Here is a 25092-nt window from a genome sequence, read left to right on the forward strand (position 1 = left end):
CTCAGTATCTTGGGAGTCCAAAAGATGTAGAGTCTGTGAATCTTAAAATCTTAGAATTATCAGGTCATAGAGTGACTCAACTGACTTGTAGGTTCCTAAATGGCATTTAATGTTCGTCTTTGCGTCTTTCATGGCCAAAGTAGAAAAAAAGAGAGAGCAAGATTTTGAGGCTTTCATCGATCCCATTCATTCTTTCATCCATGCATTCCTCCATCCAACCGTGCATCACACATGCATTCATTCAATGCACAATCTCATTCAGCCACGCATTTACCCATGCAGGAACCTGTTAACAAGTCCCTGAATTCTCCTCCTGGGCAGGCCCATCTTGAAGGAGCTCCCTGACTCCCACTGTGGACTTCCTGTAGTAATCGTTTTGCTTTCTCTGGGCTGGGTCAGTTCCCACTACTGTGACAGTGTCCCAGTCTTCACCTTCCCTGGACTTGGTGGCTATTACCTGCCACGTGCAGAGATTCTACCCACATTTGAGCCAAATATATGACTCAATTCATTCGTCTAGCTCTGTCGGATGTGTAAGTGCCCCTTCTCCAGGGGTGATGTGGTTGCTTGCAAACTGTCAAAGAGCCAATAGAGAAATATAGTGGTATATCTTGGAAGTTTGTCATATCTTGTAGTTCTTTTGGAAAATAGAACTGTTGTTCAATTTATCTCTGTGTACCTGTTAATCTAATATATGGTCTAGGTATAGAAGGAGTTCAGTAACAATTTTTGAGTAACAAACTACTCAACATTGTAATAACTATACAATATATACGTATACATGAAAAGAATTTCTCCTCTGTTACTTCAACCTTTATCATTTCTGAGACTGATAAACTGGTAAGGAACCTGTATTTGTGTTAAATCCTTCAATATCAATTGTAAATACTTGATACACTAAATGGCAAATATAAGCAATAAAAGATCACACACACACACACACACACACACACACTCAAAGATCAAAATGAATGAAATCTTGTCATTTGCAATAATACGTATGAAGCTAGGTGTATCATACTAAGCAAAAGAAAGTCAAAGAAAGAAAAACACCATGTGATTTCACCCATATGTGGAATTTAAGAAATAATAGAGATGGACATATATGAGACGGAATATAAGAAAGATAAGGAATCAAACCATGAGAGACTCTTAATGAAAAAGAACAAATGCAAGGTTGATGAAGGAAGGTGGGTGGGGGGTGGGCTACATGGGTTTAGGGTATTAAGGAAGGCACTTGTTATGATGAGCCCTGTGGGTTAAATGGAATTGATGGATCACTGATTTCTATTCCTGAAACCAATCTTGCACTATATGTTAACTAACTACAATTTAAATAAAACAAACCATGAGAGACTCTTGAATGCTGAGAACAGACGGAGGACTTATGGTGGTGGGGCAGGGGGGAAGGGGGAGATGGGCATGGAGGAGGGCACTTGTTGGGATGAGCACTGGGTGTTATATGTAAACCAACTTGACAATAAACTATTTAAGAAAAAATAAAGAATAAATAAATAAATAAATAAAACTCTGAAAAAAACCTACCTTTTCCTATAAATCCCAGCACAGGGAAATACAGTCAACACTACTGGCATATTATATGGTAACAGATAGTGACTATATGTACCATGAGTGTTGCATAATGTATAGAATTGTCAAATTACTATGTTTTGTACAAAATAATACAGCACTGTATATAAACTATAAAAATAAAATAAAGTAAATTTTTTTGTTTTATTTTTGAGACAGAGCACGAGTGGGAGAGGGGCAGAGAGAGAGAGGGAGACACAGAATCTAAAACAGGCTCCAGGCTCTGAGTGGTCAACACAAAACCTGATGCAGGGCTCGAAGTCACGAACCGTGTGATCATGACCTGAGCTGAAGTCAGACACTTAACCGACTGAGCCACCCAGGCGCCCCTTAAATATTTTAAAAATTAAATTTGTCCAGGCAGAAAAAAAAAAGAACGGGGCCCGTACATAATATGTATTTGGTCAAGTGATGTTTGATAAAGGTGCCAAAGCAACTCAATGTGAAAGGATAGTCTTTTCAACAAATGGTGATGAAACAATTAGATATTCATATGTTGAAAGAAGAAGGAGGAAGAAGAGGAAGAATAGAAAAGGAGAAAGAGGAGGAGGAAGAGGAAGAGGAGGAGGAGGAAAAGAAGAATCTTAACCATTTCCTTATAACGTACACAAAATCTAATATTGTCGAAAACATATTACCTTATATTAATGTTACTGTACAATATACACAAAAATACTAAGAACAAATTTAATATGATCAATGGATCAGACTTAAATTTAAGGCTAAAACTATAAAACCTCTAGAAGAAACTGTGGGAAAAAAATAAAACTGAATATAATGGTTTAGGTGAGAAAAACATTTTAGGTATGACACAGGAAGCACAATCTATAAAAGAAAACATTGATCCATTTGACTTCTGTAATCTCTATACCCAACTTGAGGCCTCAAGAGGGAGGAAGGCCACAGGAGGGGGGAGAGGCCCATGCAGGGAGGAAGCAGTATTTCTCCTGGGCTGCTCCACTCTCTCTGAAATGTAAGAGGAGGAGCCCTCACCAAGTGAGGCCCTCTCTGCCTGACTTGTATTTCACAATCTAGAAGCAGATTGCTGCCTCACAGCCACGTCACCCCATCATAGGCACTTCCTCTTAATCATGGGAGGAGGCAGGCTTTCCTCTCTACAGAACAGAGGCCCGTTCTCTCCAGGACACACATTTGCACAGAGAGGGTGCGCAGGCTTCCATGATGTCGGCCCCTGCCTCTGGGCCCCACCCTCCTCCTTACCTGCTGCTGGCTGTGCTGTTGGGACTCACAGGTAAGCATTGCCTTGGGGTACAATTCTCTTTCCCTGCCCCCTCAACCTGCCCCTGTCCCTGGACATTAGGGGCCTCCAGATAAGCCCAGGTGTTCTGCACAGAGCTGCCACAGAAGACCAAATGACTGGGTGTCATCTGAGAGCATGAAAAAGTGATGTGAGCATTTCCTCTACGGATCCATCACCTGTAGCTGGTTACCAGCGGTATTCAGACAGGGGATGCTTGAATCTGCCACAAGGACAAGTGTACGTATTAAGTGATCTAATCCTCACAACACCCCTGCCTGATAGCTAGGACTGTACTCCCGATCTGCAGATAGAGTAATCAGGCAGGGAGAGTTAGTGGCCAAATGTCAGCTACTTAAGTCAGTGCAGCTGCTGGGGTTCATGTACAGGCCACCCAACTCCACGTTCCTTCTTTTAACCATGTTATGCTACTTGGCCTCTCAGTAGAGGCTAACTGCAGAAATGTCAGAAAATACTGAGAGGGAAGCAGAAGAAGAGGCACCACTTATCACACTCTGAGGACTCCAGAGTTCCGATTCTGCCATGTGTACTCCTGAACTTTGGTTAAAGATGTGTTGGATGTTTCCTATGTGCCAAAATTTTTACTGAGCTTTTAACATGTATTACAATTTCATGTAATCCTCAGAATAATCTGTACACTAGCATGCTGGGCCACACTTTATATATACTTGGGAATGCACTTGTGTATGTGTGCATGTACATGTATGAGTGGGTGTGAGGAAAGGTACACACACAGGCATGTGCACACACATTGGATATTTGAAAATGCTTTCCTTAATTGCTGTCTTCACATCACATCCACTCTGCGTGAAGTGTACATTGAACACAGGTTTTGGTAGCTTTCAGCTACTCACCCTCTTTTTCTACTTCTCTAAACTTACTGCTCACCCTCCACCGAACTCTTAAGGCAAGTGAACTTCTTTCAAGGTAAAATGGTTAGAACCTTGTGTATTACTGTGTTGATGGTCCTCTCCCCAGCTGGATCAGAGTGAGGAGGAAAACAGGGGATACAATACACAGAGACTCCTGCCTATATGATCTTCACCTATAATTGTATCCTGATCCCAATCATCCAGTGTTGGCTTATGCCTTCAGACCTCAGGAAATCTCATGAGTAATAGCTTTCCAATCTCATGAGAATTCATTATGTGCCCCACACACTTGGAAATGCGTACATCTGTCATGTCCTATGATCTTTGATTCAGAAACAGACATTTTTCTACCCTTAGCTTACAGATTAAAAAAAGGAGACACAGAAAATTCCAAGGTCACTCAGTGGTGAATGGCAGGGCTATGATTTGAACCCAGGCATTCTGATTCTAAATCTCACTAGTATAACCATTCCTCTTTTCAAACCCAGGGCCCCACATCCATCCCTTGAGGTTTCTGCAGATCTGCAAATGGGTGTAAAGAAGAGAGGGTGTGGGGAAGGTTATTTTTGGTCTGCTACTCTTGGGCTCTTCTGCTTCCTGAGTATATGCAAATAATTGTTTCCCCCAAAAATCTTCATGGGAAACTCAGCTTCTCATAATTTCCTGAGAAATGCTCCACTGAAAATAGACTGCAGGGTCCCAAACGAGTCACCCTATGGAATTCATACATTACATAAATATTTCCTAGATAACTACTGAGTGCCAGAAACTGTCACCTGAGCTTAAGGAGTACTGGTTATTAAAAGAGAGAAAGTAGTGGCCCCTGTGGAACTTACATGGTAGTGGACAAAAGGACTGGAAACAATAGATATACCAATTCAGCAAATACCACATAAACCAGAGAGTGATGAGTGTTAGAAAAAAACATGATAGTACAGCTGGCTAAAAGAACGGGAGACGCTTTAGGGTGGGAAATATTTAAAGCAGCAGCCTGGGTGGGCATCACTGAGAAGGGAGATTTGTGCAAGATTACAAGAGGGTGGGGGTGTGGGCCATGTGATTTCTGGAAGAAAAGCTTTCCTGAACAGCATGGGGACAGGATGTGCACAAGTGCTGAGAGTAGAATCCTCTTGTTCTGTTCGAGGAGTTGGGCTTTTACTCTGAGTGAAATGGTTGCCATTGCAAGGTTTGAAGACAGAAGTGACATAATGAGAATGACTTTTAACTTATTCAGGTATCTGGTTGAGATTAGACTACCACAGGGCATAGATAGAAGCAACTAGAGCATTCAGGTGGTCCCTGCATTCATGCAAACAAGGACATATGACTTTCACCAGGACTGGGACCAGCAGAGGAAGGGGAAAGACGTCAGTTGTGGGTGCCTACAGAAGGGGTATCAACAGGATCTCCTGATGCATAGGATGTGGGGTGGAAAGTGAGGCTCCCAAGGGCTTGGACCTGAGCCTCTGGGAGAATAAAGGTGCTTAGCTGAGATGCATAAGAATGTATTGGAAACGTAGGAGTTCAGTTTGGGATGTGTTAACTATGAGAGGTTTACTTCTATCTCTAAAAATTGTCGAGTGGCTGATTGGACATAGAAATCTAGAATTCAGGGGCAAGGCCTGGGCCTTTCCCTGGCTCCTTTTGACCCTCTATCTCCTCTTACCTCCACCCTTTCTGTTCCCTCCATTTCATCACTGAAAATGCATTCCTATTTCTTCCCATTTTTCTTAGCAATTCATCTTCCTGACCCCAACTTTCTTCTCCAGATGTATAAATCAAACCACCTGAATATCCTGCCATACCCAACACTTGCCTGTATAGTATGTGCCCTCCTTAGGAGGCATGTTCGGCTGCAAATTGTGGTAAGTACATGGTTTTACCAGCTCACACTCTTTAGAGTGAACCACAAATGTTCTCTCTGAGTATCTAAGAAATGGAAAAAACACTAGATACATGTGGTGTCCAGGAGTCCTCTCCTCTGATTTATAGTCCTGCTTCATTTTCAGGACACTTCAAAGAAGGAAATATTTTGTATTTCTCTGTCTCGAGAGACTGGCTAGTCACTTAGGCAGTGAAATCCACTTGCAGTTAAATGATTGCCCCCACAATGACTGTGTCCCTTCAGTGTATAACTCAATGTCCAGACATAGGCAATCTCCCACAATTCTTTTCAAAACATGAACAATTTTGCAGACTATTATTTCCTTTGTTTAGGTGTTCCCATGGTTCAATCTGTCTCTTCAAAGGCAGGTTTCTCAAATCTACCAGCCCCTGGAACCATTCACTTTCTTTGTCCTCGAGCCAGTTAGTCCAATACAAAGGCTCTACATGGCGTGATCACCTTCTTTAAGGCCATATTNGTGAACCACAATTTTGGATTGGATTTCACGGAACTTGCAGTTAAATGATTGCCCCCACAATGACTGTGTCCCTTCAGTGTATAACTCAATGTCCAGACATAGGCAATCTCCCACAATTCTTTTCAAAACATGAACAATTTTGCAGACTATTATTTCCTTTGTTTAGGTGTTCCCATGGTTCAATCTGTCTCTTCAAAGGCAGGTTTCTCAAATCTACCAGCCCCTGGAACCATTCACTTTCTTTGTCCTCGAGCCAGTTAGTCCAATACAAAGGCTCTACATGGCGTGATCACCTTCTTTAAGGCCATATTTTGTACTGTGCTAAACTACACATAACATAAAATCTACAGTGTCACCAGTTTTAAGGGTACAAGCCACTGGCATCAAGTACAACCCCAAAGTTAGGAACCCAGCACCACTGTGAATTTCAGGAACATTTTCAACAACCGAAGCAGACACTCTGCACCCATTATACAATTCTCCATCCTTCTTCTCCCACAGACACACATAACCTCTCTTCCACTTTTTTGTATCTATGAATCTGTCTCTTGTAGGTACTTCATGTGAGTGGAATCATATGTCTGTCCTTTTGTATTTGGCATATTACACTTACAATGATATTTTTGGTTCATCCATTGTGTAGTACGTATCAGACTACCACTGTTTATTAAGGCTGAATACAAGTCCATTGAATATATCCACATCAACTTTTTTTATCCACTCATCTATGGATAGATATGAATTTTTCTGCTACCTTTTTGTTATCATGAATAATGCTGTTATGAACATGGATGCATATCTGAGATATCTGAGGACAGACTTGTAAATTGTGGGGCATTTACCTGAGTAGAACATTCTGATAATGTGGTAAATTCTATATTTAAATTTTAATGAAAACATCACTGTTTCCACAGTGACTACACCATTCTATATTCCTACCAACGACGTACAATGGTTTCAATTTCTCTACAGCTTACCTGATCCTTTTTTCCTGATTTTTAAATTTTCTTGTATGTATTTTGGGTTTGCTTTATTTTGTTTTTGGTACAAGCCATTCTCAGGGAAAGTGGTATCCAGCTGTGTTTTGGATTTTCCTTTCTCTAAGGACTAGTATCGTTCAACATCTTTTCATGTGCTTACCACTTGAATATCTTCTTGGGAGAAATGTCAATTCAAGTTCTAGTTCCTTTTTTTAAAATGGGACATTCAGGGTTGCCTGGGTGGCTCAGTCGGTTAAGCATCCGACTTGGGTTCAGGTCATGATCTCACAGTTTGTGGGTTCGATCCCTGCATCAGGCTCTGTGCTGACAGCTAGCTCAGAGCCTGGAGCTTGCTTAGGATTCTATGTCTCCCTCTCTCTCTGATCATACCCTGCTCATGCTCCCTATCTCTATCTCTCTCTCAGAAATAAATAAAACATTTAAAAAATTTTTAAGTAAAATGGGCCACTCATTATTTTGTCGTTGAATTGTAGGAGTTCTTTATATATACTGATTATTAATCCTTTCTGAGACATATGCTTTGTAAATATTTCCTCCCATAATTTTAATTCTCTTTCACTTTGGATATTGTCATCTGCTGCCTAACTATTTGCTTTTTTAAGTTTAATTATTTATTTTAAACGAGAGAGCACAGAAGCAAGGGAGGGACAGACAGACAGAGAGTGAAGGACAATGCAAAGCAGGCTCTGTGCCACCAGTGCAGAGCCCAATGTGGGGCTCAAATCCATGAACTATGAGATTATTACCTGAGACAGAATCAGACACATAATGGACTGAGCCATCCAGGGACACCCTTCAACAAAAATTTTTAATTTTCATGATGTCCAAATCAGATATTTTTTATTTTGTTTTGTTTGCTTTTGGCTTCTAATACAACAAGTCATTGCCAAATCCAATATCATGAATTTTGCCTATAGTTTTCTTCTCTGAATTTTGTAGATTCAGCTCTTACATTTAGGTCCCTTCTTCAAATTTTTTTTTAAATTTTTTTTAATGTTTTATTTATTTCTAGGAGAGAGAGAGAGAGAGTGAGCAGGGGAGGGTCAGAGAGAGAGGGAGTCACAGACTCTGAAACAGGCTCCAGGCTCCAAGCTGGCAGTCAGCACAGAGCCCGACGCGGGGCTCGAACCCACGAACCGCGAGATCATGTCCCAAGCAAAAGCCGGACACTTAACCGACTAAGCCACCCAAGCGCCCCTCCCTTCTTCCAATTTGAGCTCGTGTTTCTATATAGAGTAAGGTGAGGGTTCAACTCCCTTGTTTGCATATAGATATCCAAGTTTCCCAGCATCTCATGTTGAAAAGATTACTCTTTCCCCCATTGAATGTTCTGCCACTCTTGTTGAAAATATTTTGACCACATATGTGAGGGTGTTTATTGCTTGGCTCTCTATATTCTTCCATGGTTCTATCTCTCTGTTCTTTTCAGTACTAGATACTCTAATTATTATACTATGTAGTAGGATTTTAAATCAAGAAATGTGAGGTTTCCAGCTATGCTCTTTTTCAGGACTGTGTGGTGACCTGGGTCCCTTGAGACAGCATATGAAGTTTAGAATGGGCTTTTCTATTTATGCAAAAAAAAAAAAAAGCCATAGAGATTTTGATAGGAGTTGTATTTAATCTGTGGATCACTCTAGGTAATAATGGCATCTTAACAGTAGGAAGTCTTTCAATGCATGAACAGGGGAACTTTTCTCCTGTTTTTTATTTGTCTTCTTTCATTTCTTTCAACAATGTTTTATACTTTTCTGCATAGAAGTCTTTCATCCCCATGCAGAAATTTATTCCTAAGCATTTTATACTTCTTGATGTTATGGTAGGTTAAAATGTTTGCTAGTTTCCCTTTTGAATAGTTCACCATTAGCTAATAGAAATGCACTTGATTTTTGGGGTGCCTGGGTGGCTCAGTCGATTAAGCGTCTGACATCCGACTACAGCTCAGGTCATGATCTCACGGTTCGGGAGTTCGAGCCCCATGTCATGTCAGTCTCTGTGCCAACAGCTCAGAGCTGGAGCCTGCTTCAGATTCTGTGTCTCCCTCTCTTTCTGCCCCTCCCCCACTCATGTTCTGTTTCTCTGTCTCAAAATAAAGAAATACTAAAAATATTTTTAAAAAACAAGAAATGCACTTGATTTTTGACTGCTGATATTGGTTTTATTTTTCCTCTAAGATTTTATTTAAATTCAAGTTAGTTAGTACCCAACGTAGTCTTGGCTTCAGGAGTAAAAACCCAGTGATTCAGCTCTTCCATATGACACCCAGAGCTCATCCTGAAAACTGATCTCCTTAATGCCAATCACACATTCAACCCATCACCGTGCCACCTATCTCCCCTTCAGCAACCCTCAGGTTGTGTTCTGTATTTAAGAGTCCCTTATGGTTTTCCTCCCTCTCTCTTTTTACCTTATTTTTCCTTCCCTCACCCTTATGTTGAGATTCTTGAATTCCACATATGAGTGAATTCATTTTGTATCTGTCTTCCTCTGACTGACTCATTTCACATGGCATAATACTCTCTAGCTCCATTCATATTGTTGCAAATGGGAAGATTTCATTCTTTTTCATCACTAGATAATATTCATATATATTGTATTATAGTAGATAGTATGTATATTATATTTTAGTATACAGCATATAGTGTATATTAGCATATTAGCATATTATATATATATAGTATTATACACATTATGTGTAAATATATATATATCACATCTTCTATATCCATTCATTAGTTGATGGATATTTTGGTTCTTTCCTTAACTTAGCTCTTGTTGACAGTGCTGCTATAAACATTGGGGTTCATATGCATCTTCAAATCACAATTTTGTATCCTTTGGATACATACCTACTAGTGCAATTGCAGGATCATACGGTACTGCTATGTTTAATTTTTTTAGGTACCTCCATACTGTTTTCTAAGGTGGCCACACCAGTTTGCATTCCCACCAACAGTGCAAAAAAAGTTCCCCCTCTGTTGTTTTTCTTTCACGGTTATTTATATTCGGTACAGAGATACTAGTCCTTTTTTATTTCCTTCATTCTTCTAGTTTCTGGTTTATTTTCCTTTTCTTTTTCTGATTTCTCAAGGTGTATTGTTCTTAATCAATTTGTGATCTTTCCTCTCTTTAAATGTAGGCATTACAGCCATAACCTTACCTCCAGAGCTGCTTTCACTGCAGATTGTAGGTTTTGGCAAGTTGTGTTTCCATTTCTGTTCATCTCAAAGTGTTCTGTATATTCCATTGTGATTCCTTTTTGCTTAGCTTTTGATTTTTTAAGAATCAGTTGTTTTATTTCTGTATATTTGAAAATGTTCAATTTCTCATTCTGCTGTTGATTTCTCATATTATTTCACAAACTATTTCACCAGTTCACTGCTGGAAAAGTCTTTCTTCCTGATTCCAATAAGTTGCCTACTTCTCAGCCTGTGTAATGATGGCTCATGCAAAGGTTTTTTATAGTAACTGCTTTTGGATATAAGTCTGAGGATACATATGTGGTAGAGAGAACAATGCCACTCCCCCTAAAGAAGTCCATTTATAACACCCAGGACCTGTGAATAGGTTTGTCTTATATGGCAAAATAGATATTGCAGAAGTAATTAACTGAAGACTATTAAATGGGAGATTATATCTTTGATTATCAAAGTGGCCCAAATGTATTCACAAGAGTCTTTATAAGAATGAGGTAGGGAAGTCAAAGTTAAAGAAGGACAGGTGACAAGAGAGGAAAGAATTTGGAATGACTGGAAGATGGTAAACCATGAGAAAACAATTATGGGCTGTTACTAGAATTTGAAAAGACAAAGACCATAACTCCAGAAAAACTGCAGCTCAGCTCACCCTTGATATCAACCCAGCCACACCAATTTTGGACTTCTGAACTCAAGAATTATAAGAAAATAAATTTCTGCCAATTTTGACATTAAGAGTTTTAAAATTTTTATTTAAATTCATGATAATCAGACAATTAAAATGTATACCCGTTAATACCAGGAGAAGATAGTGTTGTCAGGCTGAGTTACCTTTGAATATTGTCATTATGATACTGGGTCAAATTATTTTAGGAAGGATCTCATAGTAACTATCCAAATTTCTGTCATATAGAAATGCTGATCAGCTTCTATATTTAAATAGTGAGGATTAGTGCAAAACTAATCCTGCATTAGTGCAAAACAACACAGTCATTATTAATAATCAGGATAATTTAATATTAAGACATGCACTTTCAATATTTTTTGATATTGAAAATCTTTGATAAAGAGCAGTCCTTTCTTAATGGAGGTTCCAAGAAATGGAACTCTCATCCTTTGTTGTCTGATCAATTTACATTCAGCTATTCCTTTTCCCAAAGACCTCTTGTGTGATTTTTTGGGGGCAGAAATGTGTTTCATTGTTTTTTTGCATAAAATATAAATATTTTTTAATATTTACATCAAAATGCAATAAAGCAAATTCAATAAATGTTTGTTGAATTAAGTTAGAAGACATATACATATGCTATTTGTATGTGCACACCTTTGAATGTTCCATTTTGGTTATTACTGTTTATCTTAGTCAAATCTCTGCACTAGCTGCATTAATTACTAAATGAAAAAATACTGTATCTTTTACAAATAAAAACTTAGTAATCAGATTTTAAGAGTGTAACAAAATTCACATGATCCTAATAAATTGAATATTGAGACAAAAAAAATTCATGATAGGAAACACATAGTGTAATAGTGGTTTCAGGAGTTGAATTTAGTGATTCATCACTGACATATGACAGCCAGTGCTCATCAGAACAAGTGCCCTCCTGTGTACTCCTCCTCATTTTGTCCATCCCTCACCCACCTCCGTACACCACACCTCAGTTTGTTCTCTATCATAAAGAGTCTATTATGGCTTGTTTCCTTCTCTCTTTTGCCACTTGTCACATATGTTGCTCTGTTTTGTTTCAGATGTAGTACACACACACACACACACACAGTCACACACACAGAGCCATTAAAGTTTTAAATAATGTGTTGCAATTGCATTCAGCAACAAAAATGATTATGATATGAGAAAAACCAAACAGTTTTTTCAAAGAATGCTTTACTTCTCATTTAAGTACATGTTTATTGTGTGTTGAAAGCTCTGCCCACCTCCGCCACTCAGTTATCCAGGCTGATGGAACAAACCCCAGCATGTACATGGGCTTGTGGAGGAGGGAAATCGATCCATAAAGGGTTCTGGAAGTTAAATGCACAGCCCAGAAAACTAATCCATCCATCACTGTAACTCACACACAATGGTCTAAAGAAGTCTCATGGCCTCGCTGATGCAAAGGTTCAGAAAGTGTAACACCAGAAGGGGCCAGACAGTAGACATGCAGAGTCATTTGGGGAAGCACAGGGCTTTCAGAGAGGGCTGAAGCACTCCCTCCTGCCGGGTGCCATTTCACTTGATCTCTCTGTGGTTTAGTGTCCTCAGCTGTAATAGGGTCCCGTGTTCCAGGCTCATCGTGAGGGTTACCTGCCGTGTACATGCAGCGTGCTGAGCTCAGGCTCACTCGTGGTGTGCACGCAGGCGATGAGAGCTGTGGTGGATAAACACCTAGGAAGACAGACAGGATCACACAGGATGAGAAACACCTGCTTTGTGTTCCCTCCAGGTGTGGCAGGTGAGGCGGAGCTGCAGGTGATCCAGCCTGAGAGGTCGGTGTCTGTGGCAGCCGGAGAGACGGCCACTCTGCGCTGCACCATGACTTCCCTGCTCCCCATCGGGAAGGTGGAGTGGTTCAGGGGGACGGGGCCAGACCGGGAGTTAATCTTCAGTTACAGAGGAGGATACCACCCACCGCCTCGAGTAATAAATGTTGCAGACGTGACAAAAAGAAACAACACAGACTTCTCCATCCGCATCAGTAACATCACCCCAGCAGACACGGGAACCTACTACTGTGTGAAGTTCCAGAAAGGGACCCCTGATGTGGAGTTTAAGTCTGGACCCGGCACCCAGGTCACCGTGAGTGGTGAGTGTGGTGTGGGCTGTCTTCATCCCCTGGTTGTGACAACAAGTCAATAAGAATGCCCTCCACTGTCTGAGCAACAGATAAGGATCAGGCACTGTGGTGGGTGCCCCTGAATCAGCCCCTTCCATGGTTCAGGGAAATTGAGGCCTAAGGAGCTTGTGCTATTTGCTCAATGACCCACGGTTGGAAAAGAGTGGGAAAATATACACTCCAGTATGTTGGTTCCCCAGTTCTTCCCTTTTCCAATCCTACCAGCTCTCTGGGGCCAGGGATGAGGGATTGAAAGTCTGAGTGACTTGCCCAGTTACAAGGCCTTACCTCACTTCTGCCCCCAGTCAGCACTCACATCTTGTGGCCAGTGTTCTCTTTACTCAGCACTTACTAAGCACCTGCTGTGTGCGGGCTCTGCTCTGGGTGCTGTGGGAGTAGCAGGGAACAAAACATGCAAGGCCTCCTCACTCATGAAGCTTACGTTCCCCTCCCTCCTGTGAGGACAAGTGCACCCAGTGCAGGGAGGGGGAGATGAGTTTCCTTATAAACATCCAGGATATCACAGGGAGAAGAGACACAGAAGCCCTGGTTACTCTGCCGCCCCTGGTAGAAGAGATGCCAGATGTTGGTCACTTCCTGTGTGTCTGGTTGGAAAATGTTCCTGTGATTTAGGGACTGACTCTCACAGTAGCAACTGAGTCTCCTCATACCCCCAGACGTAGGGAGGAAAGATGGCTGATTCTGATTGTGCAGGTATTATGCACAATAATAGGTCCCAGTGGTATGTCCCTTGCCTGGTCACCACAGCTGTATGCGGCTCCACCGCCAGGCAGATCTGTATTGTCTGCCCACCCAGATGATGCCCTGGATGAGAACGGATGGAGACAGAGGGACCAGGGAGGACCTCAGGCCACACGCTGTGTCTTCATCGTGGCAGCAACTCAAATCATCAGTGGGGAGGGCCTATTTCTGCCCATTTTACAGGTTGGACACTGAGGCCAGGGCACCTGACCTCACCGGGCAGAGGCGCCAAGATTGAACCCCGAGCATCCTGACTCACAGTCCTGCTCTGTGCCGTCACTGTGCTAGTCAACGTGGAGAGAGCCCCAAGTCTCTCCTTGAAAATCTTGCATTGTTCTATTCTTGAGCAGTAAGCATTAACAAAACCAAGTCGTTAGATGAGACAGGACTAGCATTACACCCCGGATCAGACAGACACACAAACGTCTCACCAAGTGTGAGCCTGTTTCTGGAGGACAGGGCTACACGTTTGGAAGAGCATCTGGAGTCTTTCCCTGTTGTGGGATGTTGCTCCTTCACTGAGCACCTGGGGTGGGGGCCTGGGGAGAGCACAGGGGCCCCCACAATCCCAGAAACACCACCCTGAACCCCATTAGAGGCTCTGCAGACAGAAAATGACAGGGAGTTCTGTGAGAAAGAGTTCATTTTCTAGACTCAGCTCTCCATATTCCATTACCTCTGTTGCTACAGGGTCCACAGCCCTGGGCACCTGCAGGGACCCTTCCCAGAACTGCCTGCAGTGGAGAGTCCCAGAGGGAAAAGAGGGTGGCAGTCACTGTTGGCTCCAAGATGGAGCACTTGTTCTGTTGTGACGAGAAGGCTGGAGGCCACCATAAGTCCCCCTGGGATGCAGTTGGGGGAGAGGAGCAGCCCCTTGTTTCTCTCAGACTCAGCCTCCTCACCTGTAAAATGGTCATAATCGCAGACTCCTCTTAGGAGAGCTGGAAGGAACTGAGGGGCTCTGTCTGCATACCGGCATACAGGAGGTGGCCCCATTCCAGATGTTCCTTCCCAGTTTTGACACAGCTCCCTTTTCTGGGTTCCATTTCCTCACCTGTAGCACAGGGATCATCACACCAGCCTTGGCAGGACGTTAGGGGGACACAGTGAGCCGTGTGAGAGGACAGACCCTCAGTGAGCCCTGAGTGCCCCTCCCAGACCTGTCTGATCCTGGGCTAGTCTCAGTGTCTCTGAGGTCCTCCGTGTCCCATCTGTGCCGTGGAGATAATCGGGCTGCTGGTCAGGGGTCTGAGGTTTGGAGAGATGGTCCAGAAAGCCCCAGATGTGGGGGGTAGGTGGTTCTTGAGTGTCCACTCAAGAATGCAGCAACTGAGAGCGTGGCTGATCCTACCCACTAGGCTCCCAACCAACTCTGCCTTCCTGACTCTATGACCTCTGCTGAGTCATCCCACACTGGGCCCTGTGTCCTTGTCTCTGTGACCACACGGCCCACAGAGCTGCTGCAGGGACTGAGTGAGAGAATGCACATAAGGCACTTTCTACAGGGCTTGGCACATGGTCAATGTCTCTTGAATGCTGGGACGCACCAGGGCCCCCAGCACAGTGCAGGCAAGGGATGAAGGAGCTGAGAGGTAGGATGGGTCAGCCTAGCATCGGGGGTACAAGACACTCGATACATCTAATCACATCTTTGTCCTTCTAGGGGTGTCTGGACAGCTGACCTTTGTACGACTTGACTTACACTAGTGACACCTCCTTCCGATTTCCTCAGTATGTTTGATGTGCTTTAAAAAGGAAGTTATATATTCACAATTACACATATCTATAATATGTGCCCTCTGCTGACCATTACAGAAGGTATTGGGAAATAATGACACACTGGAAACACCCTACAGGACTTTCTATGAGTGAAATGCCCTCCCATTTGAGTCAATGATGTGTGTGCTTCCAGGACACAGAAGGGCTTCCACCTGCCCTGTTGGCCGGTGTCTCTGTCCTTTAAATATTTCACAGTTAAGAACTTAACTACCAGTGTAGCCACTCTGGAAAACAGTGTGGAGGTTCCTCAAAAATTAACAACAAAACTCCCCTATGACCCAGCAATAGGACTGCTAGGAATTTACCCAAGGGATACAGGAGTGCTGATGCATAGGGGCACGTGTACCCCAATGTTCATAGCAGCACTCTCCACAATAGCCAAAACATGGAAAGAGCCTAAATGTCCATAACTGATGAATGGATCAAGAAGATATGGTTTATCTATACAACAGAATACAAATTGGCAATAAGAAGGAATGAAATCATGCCATTGGCAGCAACATGGATGGAAGTCGAGGCTATTATGCAAAATGAATAAGTCAGTCATAGAAAGACAGACACCATATGTTTTCACTCATATGTGGAACAAGTGAAACTTAACAGAGGACCATAGGAGCGGGGGGAGGGGGAAAATAGTTAAGGAGAGGGAGAGAGGCAAACCATAATAGACTCTGAAATACTGAGAACAAACTGAGGGTTGATGGGGGTGAGGAGAGGGGGAAATGGGTGATGGGCATGGAGGAGGGCACTTGTTGGGATGAGCACTGGGTATTGTATGGAAACAAACTTGATAGTATATTTTTAAAAAAAGAAGCAGCAGAAGAACTTAACCACCACTGATATCGCAGCACTCGGTGATCTTGGTTTTCAACCTGACACTGACCCAACAGAAGAAGCAGAATCACTAAAACAACCCTTCATGCTTCCTCTCAGACTCAAGAATGGTGTAGATTAGACCCTATGGAATATTCATGGAAAGATTGAAAAATTGAGTAAATTCATAAATTCTTGAAGAGAGATCCAGGCAAAATTAAGTTTAGGATGAAGATAGATCTGACTTTATTTTGGTTCTGAAAGCATTTTCAGTGTTAACATTCAAAGCAAAACTGCATTGTGTGCCCCTCTCTCCCACACGGGAAGGAGAAAGGCTGGCTGTCCCATCTCACAGGGGGGACTGGGCTGTGTCAGTCCACACTTGCAGGTGGCTGGCCACCAGGTGACAGCTATCGTGGGGGTACAGGTCTCACTATCTCCATGTCCCCATCCCTGCACCTACTGCTGCACACGCTCTCCAGAGGCGGGAAGGAGTTTGGGGAGGCAGCTCAGAAAGGTGGAGACCAAGAGTGACACCCACCAGAAATGTCCTTCTTGTGCCCAATGGGTGGGAAGTCCCCTGGCAGGGACGACAACGGGGACCTGGAACTCAGGCTGGAATTGCCCGTGGGCCCTGCCCCCGACTCCAAGTCCATCTCTGACCCCACCCTCCCAGCACTATCAGAAGGGCTGAAAAAGAATCCGTGTGACATTCTGCACAGTGTCACACACCTGTCGTTGGGGACGATGACCACGGTCGTGCTTACTCGTCATAAATGCTCCTCTTGTAGCCAAACCCTCTCCCCCCGTGGTGTCGGGCCCCACAGCCAGGGTCGCGCCCCAGCAGCCAGTGAGCTTTACCTGCGAGTCCCACGGCTTCTCCCCCAGAAACGTCACCCTGAAATGGTTCAAAAACGGGAACGAGCTGCCAGCCTCCTGGACCACCGTGGACCCAGAGGGAGACCGCGCTTCCTACAGCGTCTCCAGCAGCGCCACGCTGGTGCTGGCCCCGGGGGACGTCCGCTCCCAGCTCATCTGCGAGGTGGACCACGACACCCTGCAGGGGGGCCCTCCTCTTCGTGGGACGGCCAACCTGTCCGACACCCTGCGAGGTAGATGCCCGTCACCCCCAGCCCAAGCCCACGCCGAGCCCCCAAGCCTCCCAGCCTGCCCCTCCCCCACTCTGTGCTCCCAGCCTACCACCCCCCGGATCCTGATTCCTGACAGACCCTCCTCATCACTGGGCACCCAGAGTCACAGTCACTCCTACTGTTTTATATGGCAGATTCCAGGTGAACCCCTACCTGGATATTTGATTTACCTACTGTGCTAGATATTTGACTTACCTACCCATAGCCATTCCACTAATTGAGCACCTACTGTAATCCAACCACTGTGTGCTTGGTGATTTCTAGTATTTTGCTAGTTATTCTATTCCAACTCATGACCAGGGCTCTGTATCTTGATTTCATTCATTACCAGTCCTTGAGCACCTACTGTGTACTGGACAGTATGCTAGGGATTTCATACACATGCAAACACTACCCTCACTGTTTGAGTACCCGCTGCATGCCTAGTTCTGGGTGATTCCCTTGCTGCGTGGGGGGAACTAAGATCTCGAGCCCCTCCCCAGTGATGTGTCTGTTTCATGAGGTCAGAGCTTCTGCTCTGTGCTGTTTCAGTTCCACCCACCGTGGAGGTTGCCCAGCAACAACCCATGACAGGGGACCAGGTGAAGGTCACTTGCCAAGTGAAGAAGTTCTATCCCCAGCGCCTCCAGCTGACCTGGTTGGAGAACGGAAATGTGTCACGAACAGAAACGGCCTCCTCGGCCTTGAACCTCATAGAGAACAAGGATGGGACCTTTAACTGGACGAGCTGGCTCCTGGTGAACATATCCGCCCACACGGAAGATGTGGTTCTCACCTGCCAGGTGCAGCATGACGGGCAGCCCGTGGTCACCAAAAACCATACCCTTGTGGTCTCTGCCCACCAGAAGGACCAGGAAATACTTGCAACCCATGGTGAGGCCAACATACCAACTGACCAAGCACTTCACATATTTTATTTTCTCATGTTAGAAGCAGTAATTCATGCCTATTATAGAATAAACTAGAAGTCTATAGTTAAAAAGTAGAATTTTGATATGAGCTTCCCTCCCCAAAGATCATGCTCCAAGAGTGACCATTGATATGATTTGGGTACATATCTTTTTAGATCTTTTGACATAAACATGCACTAGAGAAAGAAAGAACAGCTTGAGGGAGATGATTCTGTCGCTAGCACCCTGCCTCCTGTGCCTTCACCCGACAGTCCAGCTACCCCCTCCTTCTATTCTTTCTCACTTGGGCCTAAAATCTAGCCCTCTTCTACCTTTCTATCACCCCAGCACCTGTCAAATTCTGGAAGAGAACTCGGAGGATGGAGTTTTGAGTCTGGACTAGGCTCCCAGGTGACCTTGGGTGCTCATAGCACAAGCCACTTTTGTCCCCTGCTTTATGACAATAGATCAGCAATAATCAAGATTATTCACTATACATTTATTTGATGCCAATTACAGTTCGTTTCTGATTTCTTCCTACTTCAACCACCCTGGGAGCTTGTAATTTTACAGAAGGACTCAGGGAGCAATGGGGGACAGATGGTGAAGATGTCCTGCCCTTAGTCCAGCTGATGGGCTAAACTAGCCAAGGGATGCCTGATCCGTGAGGACAGGGACCACCAGCCTCTAGAACAAATATGTGTTAGGTATAACAGCTGGGCATTACCCAAGGACCTACAGAGTCCCCTTTCTATGACCAATTCATATCGTATTTCTCTCTCATGTAACGTCAAGAGGAGTTTGAACCATGTTTCCAGGAGTTTTTGCTCCAGAAGTTTTTTCAAAGGCCCATTTGCTTCCAACATACCCTAGGACTTAGTCCTCATTGCTTGGTCCACACTGGGTCATCGAGTGTCCATAACCCGCCTACTAGGAGAGTAGAGATAGGGAGGGGAGAACAACTTCTCTTAAAACTAGAGGTATTGCATGATTGTGTCCAATAATGACTTTGTCATGGATGCACATCTAGTTGCAAATGCATCCAATAATTGTGTAGTCATGTGATTAAGGACTTTGGTTTTTCTACAAAACCAATACCATTACACACTTTGTAAAAGTAACAGTAACTCTCTACTATCAGGTAAAATGGAACCTATATTCAAATTTTGCAAAATGCCTCCTAAGACTTTATTTTGTGCACCAAACGTGGCTTTATTTCATCTCTAAATGCTTTGAGAAACCTTCCTGTGAAACCACAAGGAACTCCACAATCCTTTTTTTTTTTTTTATAAGAAGAGAATCTGAATAGCTATGGCCACTCAAATATTCATTTCATGTTGGATGCCTGTGACAGGTTGTGCTTTTAAGGAAGCTGGTCTATTTTCTCTGAGTTGTCCAATTTTTACACATAAAGTGTTCATAATATTACCTTGGTAATATCTGTAGGGTCTGTAGTGATATCCTATTTCTTTCCTGAAATTGGAAATATTTCACTTTTTTTCCTTGTCAGAATTTCTAGAATTCTTTCAATTTTATTCATTATTTCCACAAAGTCACTTTTGTGGTTTTTAAAAAAATTTTCTCTATTGTTTGTTTTCAATTCCATTGTTTTCTCTCCTCTTTTCATCCCCATTTTGCTTGATTTGGGTTTATTTTGCTCCTCCTCATTTTGTGAAATGGGACTAGGATTATCGATACTAGTCCTTCCTTGTCTGAATGCCACACTTGGACTTACCTCTATGCTTGGGGAGTCAGTAGATGGAGCCGGGGATATCTGGTGCTGTATTCTTCCAGACTGCAGGCGTCCAGCCTGCCTGCCTTCCACTTCCACCTTTCAGAGTCCTCCTATTCTTGGACCTCATGTCATTTTCAGGGGTCAGTCTTGTACTGAACCAGGAGAGCAGGAAGAGACACATCAACACCTCCTCTTCTGGACTGGATTGGGCTAGGATTTTCGTCTTTGGCCTTGCACTGGAGCTCATACTAGGGATGTTACTCCTGGTGCTTCCAGTGTTCCTGAACTAGCAGGTTTGCTAGTGTGCTAAGACTGGAAATGAGTATAGGGTTCTCTGGGTTGGAGGGCTGAATGCCACCGTGGCCCTGCTGCACCAGGATGCCAGACCCTCTACTGGGCATCACAGGGCTCTAGTCACTGCTATCAGTGGTCAATGAGTTGGAATAAGAATGCACATCTTTTTGTTCATGTTTATGGTTTGGAGGTATTTTATTATACTTCTACTTTAATATACTTCTGCTTTCTCAGTCTAGTATAACCAGCTATGTTACTGAGGTTGGATGGCTGGTTTGGGCATTTGGAGGAGAGAGTTCTGAGTCTTCTGATCGTTCAGGTTCTTCTTTCAGGATGCTAAGTTTGCCTGTCCCGGTTTTCCTTATTCCCTTCACCACTCAACTTGGAAACAGCAACGATTCCATCTTTTTTTGCTTTTCCCCCAAAGCTACACATTTTAAATCATGCCTACCTCCTTTATGCACATCTGTCTTTTTAAAATGTCCCTGCCTTCCTGTATCAGGTTCCTATTGCTGCTGTGATAATTAGCAAACACGTAGTGGCTTAAAACAACACACATTCTTTTTCCTTTCATTTCTAGAGGCCAAAAGTCTACGATGAGTTGGCAGGCTGCATTCCCTCTGGGGGAACTATGGTAGAGTTGTGTCCTTGCTAGGGTCCTATTCCAGACTACCCTCTGCTGCGGTCAATATGCCTCCTGCACCCACTCCTCTGCCTCCCTCCTTCACTTGTAAAGTTCTCAGTGATTACATTGGCTCCATTTTGAGCACCCAAGAGAATGACCCACTCAAGACCATAGCTAGTTACCACACAGTCTACCTTGCCATGAAAGGGACCAAATATTCATGGGCTCTGGGAGATCTGGGCCAACCATCTTAAGTCAGGCATACTTTGAAACTATTTTTTATGATCTGTGTCCTGACGTGCAGGACACATTTCTAATATATTCTCATTTAAGCAGGATTTCGTATTGGCAGTGAGATTTCTAAAAAACTCTCAGGCTACTTGGCTTGCTGCCCTTGTCCTCTTTGCCTGCCCTTTCCTGCGGCTGGTGAGGACCGGCAGTGGCATAAGGGATTGTGCTTTGGATTTGGCGATTTTCCTCTTTTGTCTCCCAGAGATTTTGCAGTTTGGGATTGCTCTTCAAGGACTTCTGAGAGCCATGTTTCCATAGAATTTACTGTCCTTTTATTGCATTCTCTTTGCATTCAGAAGCTGTATTCAGAGCTAAGTTCCTACCTTGTCCTCACCAGACCTAAGTACCCCAAGGGCTTTGAATGCCTTATCCCCAAAGTCCCCATCCCACATCTCAGTATCTATCTTCTATGTTTCCCCATTGAAGCCCTATTGTGGCAGGGCAGGTGCAATGAAGCTGAGAGTTCAATCCTCTTTGAATCCCGATACTCTTATAATTATGTTGGGCCTAATTACGTCCTCAGCTTTTTCTGCCCTCTGGATCTGATAAGTGTGAGTCCACACTGTTGCCCAGAAGTCCTCTTTCACACTAGACCTTTCAAGAGATCAGTAGGTCTTAGTTTTTCATAGTCTTTCTCTGAATGGTTGATGCTCAGCAACTGTCGTCCACCCCAAAGTTCTTATAATGACCAACTGATTTCCAGATTACCAGGCACTCCCATCCTCCGCTTAATCCATCCCAGGTCACTGCTGGGCGGTGTTAGCAGTGACCATAGCAAGCTGGGACCTTCCCCTCTTCCTCTGCCCACCAGACAGGGGACCTCTTGCCAGCCAGTGGACTGAGACCCAGGTCTGTACCTGCACATGAGACTGGGTTTCCAGACCCCTCGCAGACAAACTCCACAGGTCACCTGAGTTGGGAAGCAGACTCTAAATCATATGAGAAGGGAGAAAGCTCAGTGTGGTGAGGTGCCTGATTCAAAGGAAGGAGGCAACAGTGGCAAAGGGAGATATTGAACACAATGCAACACAGAAAAGTCACACTTGCACAGAAAACAGGCAAACTGGATGCCATTTTTGAGTTATTTAAATAGAGCAGAGGGACAAAACCTTTGTACACCAACTTCTTCCAGTCTTCTGCTGCACACCACCCTCTAGAAGCAGGTGCAAACATGTGAAATGCAGCTCTTTCAACTGAGAAAAAGTCCAGAAGGCGGCCCAGCTGAGAGCTGGTGTGCTCCAACATTCCAGGGGTAAAAATGTTGGGCCTTTGCTCCTTTCTCTAAGAATATTCCATGTATTTCAAAATGTATTTGAATTTCTTGATGTAAATCTAAGAGGAAAATCCAGTCCTTGTAAAAAGGCAAAGAATCTGAAGCTGTGCCTCCAGATCCAATGATCTATGTGCAACAGAAAGTGGTTACCTGATGTTGGCACTGTGGTCCTGGTGGTCTGGATGGTGTTTGAAGCCCCTCCCACATTTAGGCCTCATATCCGTTCCTACCAGGGTGTTTTATGACCAGCAGATCTTGTGAGGTCAGGCTACCCTGAGGGCTCCCTCAGCACAAGAACTTGGGGTCGTAGAGGCTCACGTGCAGAACAAGGAAAGGAATTCATGCACTGTGTGATGTCACCATGACACTGTCCTCACTCTACCTGAGGCCACACTGACATTCGTTCTTATGACCCTGAGAGGATGGACTTATCCTGGTCCACACACACGGTCTCAGATTCATCCTAAGGGACAGCAGTGAGGGATATCCCACTCACCTTGTGGCCCTCTGTAAACTATGAGCCTGGTCCCTCATCTGAAAGAGGATGGAAGTCCTGCACCATAAGGTTTGGGGACCAAGTCAGTAAAGCTCACATACATGTTACTGAGTGCTCATGTCTCTACCCCTTCCCTTAGGAAGGACACCTGATAGCCTGAGAAGGGATGAGGGAGACGAAGTATCTCTTACCCTGAGGTCTGCCTGGAGCCTCCCATGGGGGGGATTCGTGAGCTTCAAGCATTGATTGGTACAGGTCTCCTCAGATAGAGTAAGTGGAGGCCCCTGGACCTCCAGAGTGGACTCATGGATCTCTCTCCTATGTTCTGTCCTGTCCCTTCATTTCCAGATCGAGAACTGTCCACTCCACTCCTGGTGGCTCTCTTCCTGGGCCCCAAGCTGCTGCTGCTCGTCACTGTCTCTGCCATCTATGTCTACAGGAAGCAACGGATTGACTGTGGATTATGGACAAGGAGGGCAGGGCAAGGTCCATCCCAGAAGGACCCAGGTCAGCGGGAGGGGCAGCCCACAGGTCACACAGGGTCAGCGCCCACCTGGGGTAAAGACCAGGTGACACACCTCCCTTCATATCCTCTGGAGCCTCAGGAATCCCTCTGAGAGGATCCCAACTTCCAGAAAGACTACTGGATTCTGTAAGAGGTGGATGGGGTCAGGGGCTTTGAAAGGATGTACGGAGATACCTACAGCTTCTGGGAAGGGAGTGGGCTGAATGAGCGACAGCTGGGTGGGAAACCCCCTGGAGACCATCTCTAGATGATTTGGGCAAAAGGAATCCACAGTTAGAGGAAAGCTGACGAGTGTGTGCTGGCTGCCCTGGGGACAATTTCCACTCTGACCCTCTGTGGGACGATTGAAGGGGTTAGGAAGGGGGATAGGGACCTAGGGAGGAAGGCTGAGGAGGCATAGTGCATGTAAGGGGCTTCCTACTCTCTAACAACAGGTGTTCTGGGAGGAAAATAGCACTGAGGTTGTAAGAGACACATGGAGAATATTTCTGGAATGGAAGGCAGATCATGAAATGTGAACATGGGTCCATAGCTCCTTCCTTCCTCTCCTGCTACATGCCACCCTCAGTCTCTGCTGCCTTCTTCCTTCCATGAGAGGCCCAGACTAAAACAGAAAACACCTAGAAGCTTCTACAACACTGCTCCAAATGTTTTCTTCCCCAGAGACCCATCTGCCACAGTTCCTGCTGCTCCTTCTCACCATCCTTGACGCCCCAGAGCTGGGCTACATACCTGGGCCTGCGCAGAGGCCATGGGAATGTCTCTAGAGACATACACATGGATATCTTCCTAGAATGTGAGAAACAAGTCACAAGTTCATGTACCAGGCTATCTCTCATCTATTTCCTGGGGACTGTGGTCACGAACTACACATTCAAGTCCATGCTCTCATGGGTTATTCCTGCCAACCCCCAGACTCCCTAGCCTTGGTAAGGTACTTCAATCCATCTTGAATACAAATGAATCCCCTCCTGGTTTGAAGGGAAAAGCAAGGATTCTCATCCCATTTGCCAATCTGTCCTACTCCTCAAACCCAGAGAGAAGATTTCCTCCTCTCCCTGTGATGGGAACACTAACTCTACTGTCACCTTCATCCTTTTTGGCCCTCTGCTCATGTACACATGCTGGCAGTCCAGAAGTCAGGAACCTTCCTTGATTTCCTTCTTTATATCCTATATTTAATTCTGCTTTCATAATGTATGTCCAGTAACCAGACAGTGTTAAACATTCTATGCTTGGAAAGTAAAAGACTGCTTTGTGGTTCTTGCCGACTTCTGTGGTGTCGATACTCCTAATGTGGCCAATTTCAAGCTGCCAACAG

General features: G+C 44.2%; 1 protein-coding gene across 5 annotated transcripts in view; it reads left to right on the plus strand.

Moving 5' to 3' along the window:
- Positions 1 to 2690: 2690 nt before the first annotated feature.
- LOC144233917 (signal-regulatory protein beta-1-like) overlaps positions 2691 to 25092 on the plus strand; it is a 29380-nt gene continuing 6978 nt past the window's right edge. For 3 of the 5 annotated variants that reach the window (XR_013335803.1, XM_077766999.1, XM_077767000.1), the window contains exons 1-5: positions 2691 to 2842; positions 12747 to 13106; positions 17282 to 17602; positions 18173 to 18514; positions 23594 to 23752. Coding sequence is in view for 4 of the 5 variants with exons in the window: in XM_077766999.1 (XP_077623125.1) it covers positions 2770 to 2842; positions 12747 to 13106; positions 17282 to 17602; positions 18173 to 18514; positions 23594 to 23752 (1255 nt within the window). In the remaining variant the exon portion in view is untranslated. The remainder of the gene's footprint in view (positions 2843 to 12746; positions 13107 to 17281; positions 17603 to 18172; positions 18515 to 23593; positions 23753 to 25092) is intronic. The other 2 variants (XM_077767001.1, XM_077767002.1) reach the window with 1 other exon arrangement.

The sequence above is a fragment of the Crocuta crocuta genome, unplaced genomic scaffold (assembly GCF_008692635.1).
Source record: "Crocuta crocuta isolate KB4526 unplaced genomic scaffold, BGI_CrCroc_1.0 scaffold15, whole genome shotgun sequence".
Classification (NCBI taxonomy): Eukaryota; Metazoa; Chordata; class Mammalia; order Carnivora; family Hyaenidae; genus Crocuta; species Crocuta crocuta.